Source organism: Falco biarmicus, chromosome 4 (genome assembly GCF_023638135.1).
Source record: "Falco biarmicus isolate bFalBia1 chromosome 4, bFalBia1.pri, whole genome shotgun sequence".
NCBI classification, from domain to species: Eukaryota; Metazoa; Chordata; class Aves; order Falconiformes; family Falconidae; genus Falco; species Falco biarmicus.
The window spans coordinates 82944503-82960945 of record NC_079291.1 but is presented as its reverse complement, the minus strand read 5'-3'; the positions used below and the strand labels follow the sequence as shown (position 1 = coordinate 82960945).

Below are 16443 nucleotides of genomic sequence, written 5' to 3'. Positions count from 1 at the left end.
GTAAGGGCTGGAATGCAGAGTTGATGAAATCTGCTGGGCTGGGTGTGGGGCCGCTTGCTGTCTGCATCGGGAGAGCCCAGGCAGCTCTGCAGCCGCTCCCTTGGGATGCAGAGCGGGCAGTAAGGGGCCCTGGTGGCTCTGCCCTCTGGTCTCTACATCTGCTGGAAGTCCTACCAGACTTCAGCTGCAGGGACAAAGTGCTGGGGTGCTAGCTAGTGAAGAACACAAGTGTTGGTGTCCCTCATCTGCTCTGGACACGAGGGAAAGAGCCTGGAAGCCGTAGGAGCTGGGGCACGGGATGCCTCGGTTCTGCGTGGACCGCAGATGCTGTAACGTGGTGGCAGCTCTGCGCGGCAGCCCGTGCCCCGGTTATACACGTGTGCACGCTGCTTGCGTTATCGATTGTGACTAATCAAACCGTTTCTGTACAGACCTGAATGCTGATCGTCTCAAAGCTTCTGTTTCACAAACAGTGCCAAAACCTACGTGCAGGATGTAAAGCCGTAGTGCAGAAACTCTTTGAGCTCAGATGTTTCCATGGAGATGGATCTTTGATCTTGCTGTAATAAATAAAGGGTGGAGAAGATGCTCCAAACTAGGGAGGAAGGCAAGGCTGATCCCTGTGGGGCAGAAGCTCTCAACAGGAATTAGGGTGACAGGAGATATTTCTTTTTTTTTTTTTTTTTTCTTTTTTTTTCTTTTTTTTTTTCTCTCCTCTGTGATGCCCGGTCTGTAGTAACAGTGAGGTTGAGCTGTCTGCCTGCCAGCACTGCGGCGTATGCAGTGTATGTGCCTTTCATCCAGCCAGCCAGACGGTGTGCTACACCTTTGAGCTGGCTTGTTTAATGCTGCTGAAAAGTCAGACCTTTGTCTGCATGGCAACATCCACCCTGTGCTGCGGGATTCAGAGAGCAGCGACACAGGGGTTTAATACTGGTATGAGACATGCTCGTCTTCTCGGCTGTGGCCAAGCAATCTGAGGAATAAGAACAGCTAGGGAAAGTGCAGTGTTTATATAATCAAGGGATCTGTAAGGCTAATAAATGTTCTGAGAGCACCAAATGTTCAAATGACCACCCAGCCCTACAGTGTTCACTGTCATCAGCATGATACTCCTTGGGCTGAGATGCTGCAGAACTGGGTGCCAGGCAGGGCTGCACGCATCAATATAATAAAAATATGATAAAATATAGAGGGGGGGGGTGGAAATCACATTTTACACTGGCACGATGTGCAAAAATAGAAGTGTTTAGGATGCTGACATGGAGACAGTGACCAAAGGCAACAGTCAAGCTGGCTTTATCCACGTGGATGAGCTTTGACTGCGCTGGCAACTCCTGTGTTGTCAGAGCTGTCGGCCAGCGCAGGGCTGTTACTCCTGGCACTGGAAACTGAGGCTTCTGTGGATGGAGCCGAAAAAGAATTCATTAGGAAAGGGCATAATTAGCTTCAGTAGTCGCTGAGAACTGCGGCTTAATGTGGTCACAGGCACTCTGGCGGGATGTGTCACGCCACGATGCGCTGCGTCAGCAGCCGAAGCTGGTCCCTCGTGTTGGGGTGCCTGGATGTGCCCGTGCAGCTCTTGTGAGCACGCTACGGCCAGTGTGTCTGCCAAGCTGTGCACGCCTGTTTGTGCTTTTCTTGCTCTATCTGGCAGCCGGGTGGTGGCTGTTCCTGGTCACTTCTGATCTGCTCGCAGGACGCTGACAGATCTGTCCCATCGTTTCCGCTACCAGCATGGCATCAAACATTTTTTTCTGCAGCGTGTGAGAGCACACGGGGTGAGCAAGCTATTGTATACAGCCTGTTGCAATGCTCTTTTCCCCCCCCCCCCCCCTTTTCTTAAAAATGTATCTTCCTCAGATGCATCAAGCTGCCAGTTGTGCTAATTAGGGTCTCTCTGCGTTGGGGGTTTGCAGTGCTCCTCCCAGGCAAAGTGATGCTTAAGTACCTGTTACGGTCCTCCCACCCAGTCTCATTGCTGTTTTCACCGGAGCAAGTGACCCTTCGTGCCTTGCTGGATCCCAGACTCTTTAACAACTCAACCATCGCTTTATGTAATATTAAAGATACTGTATTTATAAGGATGTATGTTGTTTGCAGCTCTGAAAAAGTGAACATCTTTCCTCGATATCTCTGGTGTTGAACACAGCCCGCTGGTCCACTGTAGAAGCTGACAGGGGAAGTTTTGTTGATTTTTGTTTTTTCAAACGACCCTTACGGAAACTACCGCCTGTTTTTCAGAAATGGACTGTTTAGCCGAGAAAGCTGTGTTGTTGTTTATACACGACTTCACTGGGAAGAAAATATGTTTAAAGAGCAAGCGATATTATAGATACCTTTAATCAAACTCACTTCTAGTGGTTTCAGTGGAGGCTGTAGCTTTGTTTTTGCGAGCCTTTTTGTCAGAACCTAAAGCATAAAATATTCTGACAGGTCAAAGTTAAGGTTATTAGACAGTAAGGAAAAGTGTTTTTATCGTCAGCTACATGGACAAGACAGGATTGCTGTGCAGCTGTGGCTGTTGGTCCCCTGGCTGTGACAAGCCTGTGCAGATGCTGTCACTTAGCAACCATTGCCATTTGTATTTTAACTGCAGCTTTTTGGATGTTGGCACATAAGGAACGTTGTAATCATGAGATCAGTCCCATCAAAGGTGTTTGGTTTTGAGGGCAATGGGCTCCAGGGCTCACCTGTGCTCCTGCCCAGCCTATACAAGGGTTAAATCAGAATTATTTCAGGTCCGATGGCTAATGCGGCTTAATAAGGGTTTATTTTGGAACTGGCTTGGGTGGACTAGGCCGTGTTTCAAGAGGGACAGCCTGGCTTCGCCATCTGCCAGACCTGGTTCTGCCGCTCCTTCCTGCTGGTCACAGCTCAGCCCAGGAGCTGGTCTGAGGCCAAAGCTCTGGGCGCGGTGGTGGGGGACACACACCAGCCAGGCAAACCTGGATGTCCCTACAGACAGCAGTGCGAGCCGAGCCCCCTGCCCCCTTCAACTGACCCAGCCTGAAAGCTCAGGGAACATGGGGTCAATGGAGATGGGAAACACGAGGACCAAGAGATAATGAAATGGGAGAAGTGAAGATCTGAAGGTGTATCTAGCGACTAAGGGCAATCCCCACCTGTCTCGCCCTGGAGAGGGGCTGCCCTGCCATGGTTCGAGCCCTAACGCCCTACAGGAGCTGGTTCAGGCTGTAATTTTACTTTACACCTGATCTGGTCTCATTGGGCTGTGTCCCCCAGAGGGGCAGGGGCACCTCTGTCCCAGGCAGCAGCTTCCTGCCCTTGCACTGAGTTTAACAACCCTGCAACTGCCGAACAAGCTTGGTTTGGGTGGGTTGCTTTGGGAGGCAGCCATGGGAAAGGCGCCCTCACAGCTGTTACATGTTTACAGTAAATAAGCACATTAAGCTGCTGTGCTCTAAGCAGAGACTTGACATTGATATTACAGATAGAAATGCTGGTTTTAATTTCTTTTTGCTTTAACTGGAACAGTTGTGTAATTGCACCTGTAGCATTGCAAGGACTTTTGATGTGGACTACTTGTTTCCCCTTCCATCTGAGGATGTGTTACGTGTACCCATGATGTGTGTTTGCAGGTACTCAAAATGCTGTGCATCACCAGCTTTGTTCCACCTTGTTCAGGCAGACACACAGCTTCTTTGAAAGCAAGCCCTTCCACTTCCCTGTGTGCTGGCGTGCCGGGCTAGAGACAAGATCTGTCCTGTCTGTGGAGAAGTGCGTCTGACGCGAGCTGAGGTCTGGCAGGGTTAAAGTGGTGCTTTATTTGTCAGCAGGGGACAAAACCCGCTGCTCTGAAGGGAAATGACACAGACTACAGAGGTGCTGCCACTGATCTGTTTTTCCATTGTAAATTGCTGAGAACTTCTGCAGTGAAGCTGGTTGATGAGTTTTCTCTTTAACACACTGTGGTTTTTAGAAACCTTGATGAGTACGTATTGAAAGGTAGAGCAAATTTTATTAGAGGAGGACAAAAGAAATTGCAAAGGTGTGTGCAAGTTGATTTGTAATCACAGATCACATATATCTAAGCTAAACCAACAGTCTTAGACATTTGTGGCCCATTTTTGACTAAGTTGTGCAATTAGTATAATTAGACAAAGAATACTCTTTGGATTTTTAATGTCCAGTGTATTAAAACAGAGAATTAACAGCTGTTCTTTTGGCAGCTTTTATAAGGCAGTTGCTGGTGTTGGGCTGAGCCAAAGATGCCGATTGCCCCGTGTCTGAGTCCGAGCAGTTACAGGATAAATCCTTTCTTCAGAGCTTTGTTGAAAGCAACTCCAGGAATTTCATACCTGGTACAGATCAGGCAACAGGACTTACGCTGCCCCTGTGCACATGAAGAGCCAAAACGAGCTTTGTAACCTTCTTCTTTCACAGTACCAGCTATCAGAGAGACAAATTTTTCTAACGTGATGTTCTGCATTGATACCACTTGTATTGCCGCTCCTGCTCTCCACAACCATGTTAAAGTAAATGACAGTCCTGTGTGCCAGTGACTCTTGCGTTTAGCAAGGCCCATGTCTGGCTGCAGCTGAAATCAGCTGGGGTGTGTGTGGAAAAACTCTCACCTGCAGAAGTGGACACAGCTACAGCGCTGATGGCATGGAAGAGCTATTTCCAAGAAATCCATCCCAAAAAGGCAGCTTCAGACTTTCTCTGTGCCCATAACAGCAGCCAGAGAGCCGCATCCTTGGAGTCCTCGGTGCGTTACAGGAGCGAGCTGGGTGTGTAGTTCAGGGAGGGACCACTGCTGTCACGTTGCAAAGTGGTAAGGAGCAATAGCGCTTGTTGAAATGAATGCTCCAGATGTATGTGGGGGTAACTAGACTGCTTCTCAGGACTGTCTCCTCAAGCGTTAATCCTTCCCCCTAGGTGCACCAAGACCACAGATCCTTGGCAAGACATATCACATGGTGTAAATTCATCACGTGGTGTAAATTAATCACATGGCAGAAAGCTGTGTGGCAGGGATAAGCATCTTGTGGAGATACAAACTGGTAGGCAAGAAATGGGTTGCAAAGAAGTTCGCAGTGTAAGTAAGTGGGGCAGCACTTGTGAGAGTTCTCAAGTGTGCAAAGATGGGCATCCTAGAGAGGGTATCCCAGCATGATATATGATTCACATTAGTAGCTGCCGGTGAGTGTTTACAAATTTGGTAGCTAAACTTTCAGCTCACAAATCCCACTGTCATCATCCTCTGTAGAAAGTATCACAGGGTTTTTAGCTTGCTTTCATCTCTTTAGTTTGCTTTCATCTCTCTTAACATCTCTAGTACCTGGCATTTGTTCCTCACACTGCTCAGATATTCATGACCTTTCATGTTTCTCCCAATTATCAAGTGTGGGATGTCAGTGCAAGCATCTTGGTGTTAATAAGACTCTACTGTAAGTAGAGCAGCAGAGAAAACAAAGTAAGGCAATGCAGAGAGCTCAGAAGAGAGAAGTATAGAATCAGCACTGAGTCACCTAATTGCTGGAGGCGGGTACCTGTTTTTAATGAAAGATAAAAGGACTTAGCTCCCTTTCTAAAGATAAGGAGCCCTCCCAGCTTGTTGTACCTTTGGGTTTTAGTGTACAAGCATCCTGTGTATAAACAAGACTTCGGACTGCAATTAGGCAAATGGTATAAACTTAACAATGTCACCATCACCCCAGTAGTTTAAAAAGAAAAAAAAATGCATTAAAAATTAATAGGTCTGGGAGTCGAGAGACCTTGGTAATAAGCAGTGAGTTTCCCTTCTGTAACAAGTCACTTTTTCAATTTGCTGGTATTTGATTAATTCCTTGGCGTCTCCTAAACTGCACAACTCTGAAATCGCAAGAATTCTAGCGCTGATCAGGAGGCACATGTTTACTCAGCAACTGGCTGTCTCCTTTCCTGGAATATATCTGACCTATTGTTAACACACAGTGCTAGTTTTGGAACTATAATCCCTCCACCAGACAGAACTACTAAAACTCCATGAACAATGCACACTTTAAAAGCAAAGCCCTTCTCTCTCACTAACCCTTTCAATATCTGAGAAAAATGCAGCGGCAGGAAAGGGCCTGATTTCTAATATCTTCTGTCTTTTGCCAGGTGTGGACCCTGCTCTACCCAGGTAGAACTGTGTATCAGAAGCAGAGCTACTTTCTCCGAATAACAGCTGCTGGTGCAACACCCAGGGGCTCTGTCATACATAAAGCTGTGCACAGAGGGATAGGTAAGCGCGCTGACTTCATTAAAAGGTATAGAGCACATCTTCAACCTCAGCAGTAAGATATTCAAACTACATCCCACCCCATTGTACTGCTGCAGGGATAATATTGAAGGAGCAGACAGTAGTTCTCCCACTGTGTTAGATACTATAGCCTCCATTAGCCTAAAATGAGGGTGGTGCTCCTGCCCCTATGTAGGCTGCACGAGGATAAAGGATACTCCGTTAACACCTCAGTGCTGGAAAGGAATACAGTGTGGTTTGACCTACTGATAAAGGTAGGTTTTGGGTGGGTTTTTTCCCTCCTAGGTTTCAGAAAGCTTCTTAGCATGTGACAAGACATTTGAGTAAGTTGCAAGCTACAGTATTCCTCGAGTTTCTAAAAAAATTGTATTCTCAGAAAGCAGTGTTGCCATTCGCACTATAGCTGCTGTTTTCTCATTGTTTACCCAAGCTAAGCACAGATCTATTGGATCACGGAAAAGCTGCAGGTGTCAGTTTCTCTTACTAGTTAGAAGCTATCCTAGTCCTTCCTTTAGGAATGGAGAATTGAAGCTGTTGAAAAATTCAACAAAAGGGACTTGCTTTTGGCTTCAATTAAAAACAAAGTCAGCTTTTTAGTGTCACTACTGAGATCAAACAAGTATGTTATCTATAGAAGACAGGTTGTAATGTTAAGGATGATCAGGTTTTGACTCCTTCAATGCCACCTTCTGCTCTAGACCTCAAAATGCAACAGGGAACCCGAGAACTCAGGTTTTATAATGGAGATATGGACAAGGTCAAAACAAGTGTCCTTTAATACCAGTTTTCTTTAGTTTTAGCTACTCTAGCTCTAAAAGGAGCATGCAACAACTTGCTTTCAGTCACTGTTTTGCTTTTTAAAAATGTTTCCTTATGTAGGGATGGTTTGGTGCTTTCTTAAAAGTCAAAGGACTTAAAAAAAGAACAAATGCATTTCTTAATGTGTTTATTTAGAAAACCAGGAAGTTTATTGGAGACTACACTTTTTAACAAAAAAATTATCAGTATTAAACCAAAATTTTCTAACCCATTTAACAGCTAACAGAACCATCCTTTTCTCTGTTAAGCGTAGATTTTTTTATCCTCTCTCAAGAAAGACTTATGACTGGTAGCAAAAATCTCTCCAGAAGAAAACTGCTTAAGCACTGCTCCCTCAGAGTAAAAGATGGCTTCAGTAACAGTCAGCTTCATTCTCTTCTACGGCCCCCGCAGTAGCGAGGATGTCCTGCAAGAGGGACTCGGGGCTTTTCTCCACATAGTCACTACTTTTACTTAGCTCATAACATAGCTCTATGAAGTCTATTGTACCCAAAGCTAGCATCATGCTCTCTGGATCTTGAAAATCCACCCCATTACCACCATCTGTGGGGAAGTTCTGGGCCAGAGAACCCTGCTTTAGTGTCCTCTCTAACCAGGCAATGCCATGTTCTACAGGTGACTCTTCAGTCCCTTGTGAATCCTGCAGGGTACTAATCGGATAGAAACTGTTACTTAAGCCAAGCAGTATATTGCAGGCTCTCTGACCTACTGGTTTGTCGCAGTCACACAAAGACCGAAACAAAAAGCTGAACAGTTTTGCTCGGCAAAATATCTGCAGCGACTCGTTCTGATGAATGGAACTAGTGACTGCAGATGAGACAGGAGCATATGGGCATTTAGGAAGGCTAAGCTGGCAAATTGTCTGAGTACAGAAAACTTGAACCAGTTCCAAGCCACCAAGTCTGACCTCCCAGTCTAAGTCATGCTCCACCGTTTGGACTACTCTAGAGACAAACTGCTCTGTATCTTCCAGCTGACCTGTGCAGCCTTGTCTCAGCCACTTGGTGAAGATGCTGATCACAGCCCTCCTAGGAAAGCCCTCTGGATCCGTTGACAAAATTTCTTGAAGCTTTGCTACAGTGTTCTAAATGTAAAAAGAGAAAGCACAATGAGGGGAGGAATGTGCAAAGAAACAACAGCAGAACTAAAAAAAAACCTAGTCTGCTCATTACTGGCTGCAAAATCTGCCTGCCTGAGGCTGCAGATAACTTGTGAAGAAAGTTATTAGTACAGCAGTACACTTGATGTGTAGTTCTGCCTGATCCTGCAGTGGGCTACATAAAGTTGTCATACCTCTTTATTATACTGATTCCCTTCAGCAGGTGACTCCGGAGCGAAGTAAGTAATGAAGGCCAAGTGTCCCACAGCAGTGACAGCACTTGCTCGCACATAGCTTTCTGGATCCTCAAGGAGACTTTCTGTAAGTCTGGGCACCTCCGAAGACAGGAGAGACTGCCTGAACTCATCCTGGTCTGCATACAAGACAGCAATCCAGAGAAGCAAGTTTTTATTCTCTCAGAGCTTGAAGCTGTTTCCAATGCAAACAGTTCTTTGCGTCATACGAGGATGTGCACTGACTGCAGGGACAGCTGCCAGTGAGCTGAGCCACTACAGAGTCCAGGCATCTGCTCATAAGAGCACAGATACTCTGTGTCAGGTTCCCCATTTTCCAGCAGCTTGGTGACTTTCAGTCAAGCCCTGCTAGATACTGGAACTTGGAAAAATCCATTTACGGTTGTTATAGCAGCAAGAAAAAACTTTCTCTGGGCAAGCAGAGGCATAGTCTTCCCTTCTTGTTGTCAAGGCATATGGCAAAAAATAAGAATGCAAGCGCAGCACTGAGAGGGGCTGCAGGATAAACTGCTAATGCAGCTGAGTCTGCTGGATACTTCCTTTGTGACCTGGGGACAACAGCAGTCGACAACAACCCGCCCTCTCTTCCAACATCGCAGAGCTACTGTAGGAGAACTAACATTGCCTTAGTGCTACCTGCTGCAAAGCCTGAGCTACCAGCGAAGTGGAAAATCAGTAACTAATCCGAAGCACGCAAAGCAGATCTAGGCTTTTTAGCCTCCTAAATCCCAGCCCCCAGCCTGAGGAGTGAAACCAAACAGATTCTACTGCAGAGCAAACTGAAAAAAGGGGAAGTATTATCTGCCATTAAGCACTGTCACCTGACTTGACATACAAGTCTCAACACCTCTCAGTTTAACTCACCAAAACTGCCATTAAGGTGGGCACAGCGATCTGAGCTCAACAGAAAAATAGGATAGGCTTATTGATCTTTTTGTCAGATTTTGATTGTGATCTAAGAGTAAAAGTCTTGACACTTCCTTCTTTTCATAGCCTTCCAGTTACAGGTCAGATGCCTTACCAGCCTTTCATAACGTTAAAATAAATACTCCTATCTGAACCGTTACATCTATGCACCTACCTCTCAAGTGTTTAATCAGGACAGTGAGGAACTCCAGAGAAGAATCTCTTACTTCCCAGCAAGGACTGCACAAACGCTTCTGCAGCACCAGAAACACATCTGTAAAAGCCAAGCGACAAATGTGAACGGACATGAGAAGCCACATGCCTTAGTGCAGCAATCGTTGCACAACTTCCACATAACTTCAGCTGACCCAATCCCTTTTGCTGCTGCTGTGTGTTTCTCACAGGGTTCTTCAAAGCACTATTTGGGCAGCTAAACCTAAATTCACCATAATTGCAAACAAATGAATACTAAGTGCTTTGAGCAGGAAAGGCAGACAAGAGCAGACTTCATATATGCTGCTGTTTGTCTCAACTCGAACAGCTTTCTTACCTTCCAAAATCTTCTCAGTTTGTTGCTGCTGACTGTTGGAGCAGGACAGCTCCTGCAAGCGCACCAACCACTTGGATGTAGCTTGAAATGTTTTCTTTAGAACCTGAAGCAACATCAAGCAGATTTACTTTACTACAAGAGGCCACATTGTTGCCTTTATGCTAAATACAATTCGGTTTAGTCTCAATCTTACAGAGAAATTCTCAATTTAAACAAATGCATATGCTTCTCTACTAAGAAGCAAGCTACAAATAGCTGCTGCTTATATAACATTCCTAACAAACACCTGGAAAATGCCTTTTGATTTATATATAACTTTTGATTTGTATTTGTCAGTGTCATTTGAACAAAACAAAGCAATAAAATATATCCCTTTACCGCAAAGAATTCAATACTTCAAGGCCATGTTGAGTATGTTTGCGATACTCTCAGATGGGACAGCTCCTGTCTTTTCAAGAACACTTGATGTATTGCTCAGTTACTCGCTCATTAGCATTTTAGCAATTTCCTGCAAGCCACCCAGAATCAAGACAACTCTCCTACATATCCTAATAGAAACTGTGCTAAGAAACAATTATAGTCAGACAGTTTCTCAGAACTACGTCCCACTGGGGCAAGCTGGTAGACTTTGATGTCTCCTTAGTTCTATACTCACAGTAGGGCTGGTGTTCGGACTCTCCAGGTATGCCAGAAGGACATCAAATAGATTTTTGATGAGCATGTCACAGCCTGAAATGTGGAAAACAAAACTGAATGAACAATACTGAGAGAAGCAGCAGCTGAATCACAATTCAACTACTGAAATACAGAAAGACATAGGATGGTAAAACTGGGTTTGGTTTTGTACAGTCTTCAGAGTAAAGGAAAACCATCCAATTTCTCACAACCACTAAAACCTTTTTAATGACAGTATTACCTGCCCTAGCTCATCAACAGAAATTAAGGCTAGCCAAGACAGTAGGAAGAATTGGAAAAATGAGCAAGTTTCAGAAATGGAAATGGTAGTCTTCGTTCTGAACAATCGGTGAAGAGGAACAAAAAATTCCGTGACTACAGAATAGTCAAGTATTTTTAGAATTTAAAAAAAAAAAAAAAGTGCGAAGATTAACTCACTTCTTTGCTCAGAGAGTGCTGCTAGGACATCAAGAGCTGACCTCTGTACTCTGAAGCAATTGATCAAGATTCGGCTTATCGTGCTTCCCAGAGGGGAAGCTGGTCTCAGGAAGCCATTACAGAATTGTAATATTGTCATGAGAGAGCGTAGCAAAGATGTACAGGGTAAATCCACTGGCAAACAAATCTAATGGGAGGGGAGAAAGGGAAAAAAATAAGAAAAAAGTTTGCAGCTAAAGTCTCAAGTGTGTATACAGAGCAGGAGTTTTTAGTCAGGAGGCAGCAAAAATTGTAATTTCTAGTGTGTTCTTAAGGTATCAAAATGCTAATAACTACAAAAAAATTATATTCCCCTCTCCCCAAAACCCCTGCACAGATGGAATATGAGATTCTTCTCACTGCTTGGGAAAGCAGTTCAATTTATGTTTTTTCACTGGATCAGTAATTGCAGTAGAAGTAACGTATGGTAACAAAGCTCGTGAAGACGGACTTAAAATTAAGTGCGCTCCCTCTTTACAAGCCTCAGTATTCCTCTGTTTTCCTATTTGGAGTCTAAGCTCTCACTGTCAAGGTCTCTCCACATTCTGTTAAGCTGTACTGCAAAAGTTTGTAACAAATTTTAACACTGTGTTTCAAGGACCGATTTGATCCCTGGCTTTTTTTCCTTCTCTCAGCATTACCAGAGACAGCAGCTCCTCCAGATGAGCGAGGGTCTGACACAGGACAGTAGCACAAGTTGACTTGGAGGACAGAAGACTTTCAACAGCGATGGGATCACTAACAGACTCATCCAGCAGACCTAGAGGAGCAAAGGAGGGAAGAGTTTGGGTTGTTAGTGCATACAAAGGGCTGTGATTTTTAAAGTTAATCAAGACATTTAAGTGGTGTAGTATGAATATCCCCACAAATGCAACTGTTAGTAGGGTGCTGTACTTCACCGCAAACACTGCTGCTGTCCTTGACTTCTACTCTTCCTCCTCCAGTTTTGTCTGCACCAGACGCTTAAAAGCACTGGCAGGCAGACTAACCTCTAATTTTTCTATCACAACTGTACCTGCATATTCCAGAGGCTGGGAGGCTGCTCTCAAAATACAGTCCATTGGCTGAAGTAGAACAGTCAGTGCCTGAATCTTCACATCTTGGGGGCTTCAAGGAGGAAACAGGCAGTTACCAAAACAAGAACACTTTAACTCCTTCCCAAACATCTGCCCCCAAATGCTGAGCAGAATAATGTTTTTCACGCAGGCTCTTAAACAAGCCAGCAATGAAAGTATTATCATGATTCAAGTCATCTTTGAAGCTTCCCTGGCTAACTGACAGCAGAGAAGAAATGGCTGTGGAATTTAGAACCAGCCTTATCAAGCTATGTAAATGAGAACAGGATTCTGTGTAAGAAGGGGGTTTAGGGAGAGGCATTTCTTTTCAACAAAACCTTATGTCTTAAGACACAGGTGTTACTTATCCTGTAAACCTGTATCTGTATGTGCTGTATTCATCTGATTATTTCTTGATGATTTTCCACTACCTTAAGGGAGGTTATGGAGAAGATGCAGGCAGACTTCTCAGAGAGGCACAAGACAATCTTACATTGCAATAGGGTAGATTCCAACTGGATATACAGAAAACACTTTTCATAGTGAAATGGAACTGGTTAAGCACTGGAACAGGTTGCCCAGAGAAGCTGTGGAATCCTCCTCCTTGGGGGTATCTGCAACTTCTTGGGGATATCTGCAACCTGAATGGTGAAGGCCCTGAGCAACTTGATCTATCTTTGAAGTTAGTCCTGCACTCAGAAAGAGGTTGAATTAGATCACTTCTATAGGTTCCTTCTAACCTAAGTTCTTCCACAACTGCTGACGGTCTCCAGATGCACGCTTCTGTTGGACAGCAGTGAAAGTTCTTACACTAGTCAGTGGGTTTGTGACAGAGAAAACTTAACAGAGGTTACTGAATTTGACACGCAGTCAAAAAAAAAAATCTTAGCCAACCTCAGCAGTATAAAATTAAAGGAATATGCTATTTCTTCCTAAAATCGACTGGCTGAAGGTAAGATGCAAGTGTGTACAATGAAAGATTATATTGGCTCATTTAATTTCTCTGTGAAACTTCATTATTCTTACTACCAGTGTCTGAAGTTTGTTAGCTACTGTCATGGTTCTTGCCAACCAGTCTTACATATTAAGGAACGTAGTGGAAAATGCACAGGAACAAACAGTTCTTGGAAAGACACCAGAGATACTAGCACAGAAACATTTGTAGAGTGCAGAAATTTCATTGCAGTAAGTCCTACCATTTGTAGAGCTTCAGAAGTCCCACTGCCAAAGGGCCCACTTGTACTGGGGTTAAGCGCTCCAGAGCAGAAGTCACTAACGCCCAAAAACTGCCTTCGGTGTCACAAAACAAAGGGGACCTGAGAAGAAAGCAGTTTAAGTCATGCGTCTTATTAGATGGTGGAAAACAGGTATATCTCATCACTGGATCCAAGGTCCCAGAAGGTCTTTACCATGCCACGTTAAGCAAAAGATTCGCCAGCATGTGCTGTGCTTGAACAGTCTCTTCTGTTAAAAGGGATTCTATTTTCTCTGCCATGCCTAACCAAAGCGCTACAGTCCACGGAGCAGTACATCTGCCAAACAAAGTAGTTAACAGTTTTAATGACTGCTCGATGTGAGAGGCAGAGCTGGACTGAAGAGAATCTTCTATACGCTTTATAATCATTCGGGCACATGCTGGCCAGTCACAGTCCTTTGTACTGAGAGGTGTAGCCATTTCAGGCTCTACAGAGAGGGTGAGCATGTCCACCAGAAGCTGACTGGCAGCTGAAGCCACAAACAGGCTGGGATCCCCTTGCAGAGTGAAGATCACATCTATGCCTCCTGTGTGAAAACAAAACAAGTCACTGGACGGAAAAACAACCACCTTCCTATCGTCACGTGGAGCCTTGTTGCACTCCAACCATTTATTACTCTAATTCAAGTACCACACAGCTTTAAATGGTGTTGGTGGGGATTTTTATAGTTTATTTTGTAGTCTCTACAGCATTTCGAAGTCAGCCAGTTCTTAACAACACAAGCAAACAAAAGAAGAAAGTAAAATTGTTTTCAGATCTCCAGGTGGTTTAATAACTCACGAAGAGGACTTCAAAATAACATTAGTAATTTTGGGAGAGTTGACAGCACACTCGCTGTGTGTTTATGGAAGGAGCCTGCACCATCTCCAGACACAACCAGTAGGAAAGACATGAACAGCAGCAGCGCTACTCTTCCGTTGCATGGACAACAGCACATGCTGCGTGTTAATACCAATCCAGTCTTTTAGGCCGCTCTGTACATGGGATCTAAAGTTGGTGTTAACAACAGAACTCAGATTACTGCATAACAACAATGGGACTGCAAATGTGTGCAAGTATTAAGAGACACACGAGCCCCGTGTTAGTCTTTCTACACAAAAATCATACTGAAATGTACCTTTTAGTAAGAGTTACAAATAAGAATACAGAAGGCTTTTCTGTTTTTCAGAACACTTTTATCATGTGATTTGTAAGACGTGCCTCTTTCCCCTCTAAAAAGGGCACCATCTTCAGTGTTTGGGGAAAAAAATAATTAAAAAAACCTAAATGCACAACTAATTTAAGAAAAACCCCACCATCTTTCAATGACTTCAGTATTTTTGACAAATTACTTATTTTTATCTTAAATAAATGAAAACTCCCATCTCTCTCACCTGATATCTCAGCAACAGACTGGAAAAGACACAGAGGATTTGGGGAGTTACCAGCCCGAGAAGTACTCACCACCACTGCAGAGGAAGTGGAGGGCAGGGTGGTGATCCATCATGCTGCGCACACCCTCCACCCAACCACTACGCACAGATGCATCTTCCCACGCTGCGCTGCTCAGAGGCCCATTCCTGCCAAAGAGCCTGAGCAACAGATTCTCCTGCTGAGGCCAGAGGAGAACACACAGAGGAAACAGTAAGCAAAGGGGCTCAAGGGGACTAGAGAGGCTGCTCTGTCATCCAAGTCAAGCGTATCAATACTGTAGTAAAACCTTCTCTTGCTAAAAGTATCACTAAAATAGAAAATTTTCAGAATCCCATGCTTAAACTCAACATACGTTTCTTTCATGAACTAGGCAACAGAAATGTTCAAATTAAAATTGCTTGTTTTTAAGGTGCTAGGGACAACTTAGGTATGTATCAGTCCTATTAAGCCTGCTTTATGCAGTTGTCTGCATCTCTTTCCTGAAGGAAGCCTTTTGGGTTTTGAGTTTTGTATTGTAAATGTATTCTATTGCAGAAAACAGGGCTTTAAAAAGCTCCAGAGTTTTTGCAGGAATCAGGTGTTTCCCATCAACCTACTATGGAAGGAAAACTACATATGTTAGTGCAGTTTAAATCTACAGGATCTGTCCAGGGCTACAATATTTTGCAATGCCTACTGTGAGAGAGTGTTATCCCATTTTGAGCTGAAAATGAGCAGCACTACCTATTAGCATTCATAGTGCTACTGTGGCAAGACAGAAGCAAGAAGACAGCATCTTTACATGAGAAAATGAAAAACAATGGTACGATTGTAAGTCCTCATTATTGTATCACCATCTGCTGCATAGTTTGATATATGCCGTTAAGTTTTATAAGCAGAATACGTACACTTTCAGGTGTCCCCCGTACAGAAGGGGGAAACAGACACCTGGCAGCAGGTACCTGGGTAGCCGACTCACCTGCAGGTGTTGGAAGCAGGTTTCAGAAGAGGCAAGTATCCCAGCCAAGCGCAGGGTAAAGGAGAGGATGCTCGGGCTGGGCTCTGGCAGTGCCAGTACCGAGGTGATGAACTCTGTCAGGCAAGGGTTGTCCTGCAACAGCTGCATGGTGGGATCTAGCGAGCGGGTGTCGCCCGAGAAGAGGCCAGAAAACAGACGGTCACTGCCAGGCCTTCTGCCCTCTCTGAGGGCCTTGCCTGAGCTGAGCGTAACCCCTCACAACCGCCAAGGGCGAACCGGGGATCAACCGAAGCCCAAGCCCAGGTACAGGCCTCAGGTACCGAACAGGTTTTCAGGGGTCACCGAGGACACAGCACCTGAGGGAGGCTTCCCCCGGGGTGCCGCCCCCCCGCCAAGGTCCTGCCGGCCATCAGCGGCCAGGGCGGGGAGGGGGGGCGCCTGCAGGCCGCGGGCACTCACCTAACGCCTTCAGCTCCCGGAACCAGTCGAGCAGCTTCTCCAGGCTGGTGTCGTCGGAGCCGGGCTGCCGGGGGTCGGCCAGGGCGGCGCAGACGCGCGGCAGCAGCCGGGAGCACTCGCGGGTCATGGCCAAGGGGCAGCGGCAACTCCACTCCATGACCGGCTGCAGCGACATGACCACTGCGCCCCTACCGGGGCGGCCCGCTGCCGGGCTCGGCCGCAAAGCGAGTGTCGCAAAGCTGGGGGCGTGGCCAAGGGTACAGGTCAAAGGG

At 45.3% G+C, this 16443-nt stretch overlaps 1 protein-coding gene across 1 annotated transcript; it reads right to left on the bottom strand.

Annotated features, from left to right (window-relative positions):
* Positions 1–7179: 7179 nt before the first annotated feature.
* On the bottom strand, positions 7180–16399 carry BRAT1 (BRCA1 associated ATM activator 1). Its single transcript, XM_056335140.1, has 13 exons — positions 16172–16399; positions 15713–15867; positions 14785–14932; positions 13495–13867; positions 13282–13401; positions 12046–12137; positions 11672–11790; positions 10992–11178; positions 10534–10607; positions 9879–9981; positions 9504–9602; positions 8363–8541; positions 7180–8153 (listed from the first exon to the last, which is right to left on the bottom strand). The coding sequence occupies exons 1-13, from the start codon at positions 16344–16346 to the stop codon at positions 7422–7424; spliced, it is 2556 nt and encodes an 851-aa protein (XP_056191115.1). The 5' UTR covers positions 16347–16399; the 3' UTR covers positions 7180–7421.
* Positions 16400–16443: the final 44 nt, after the last annotated feature.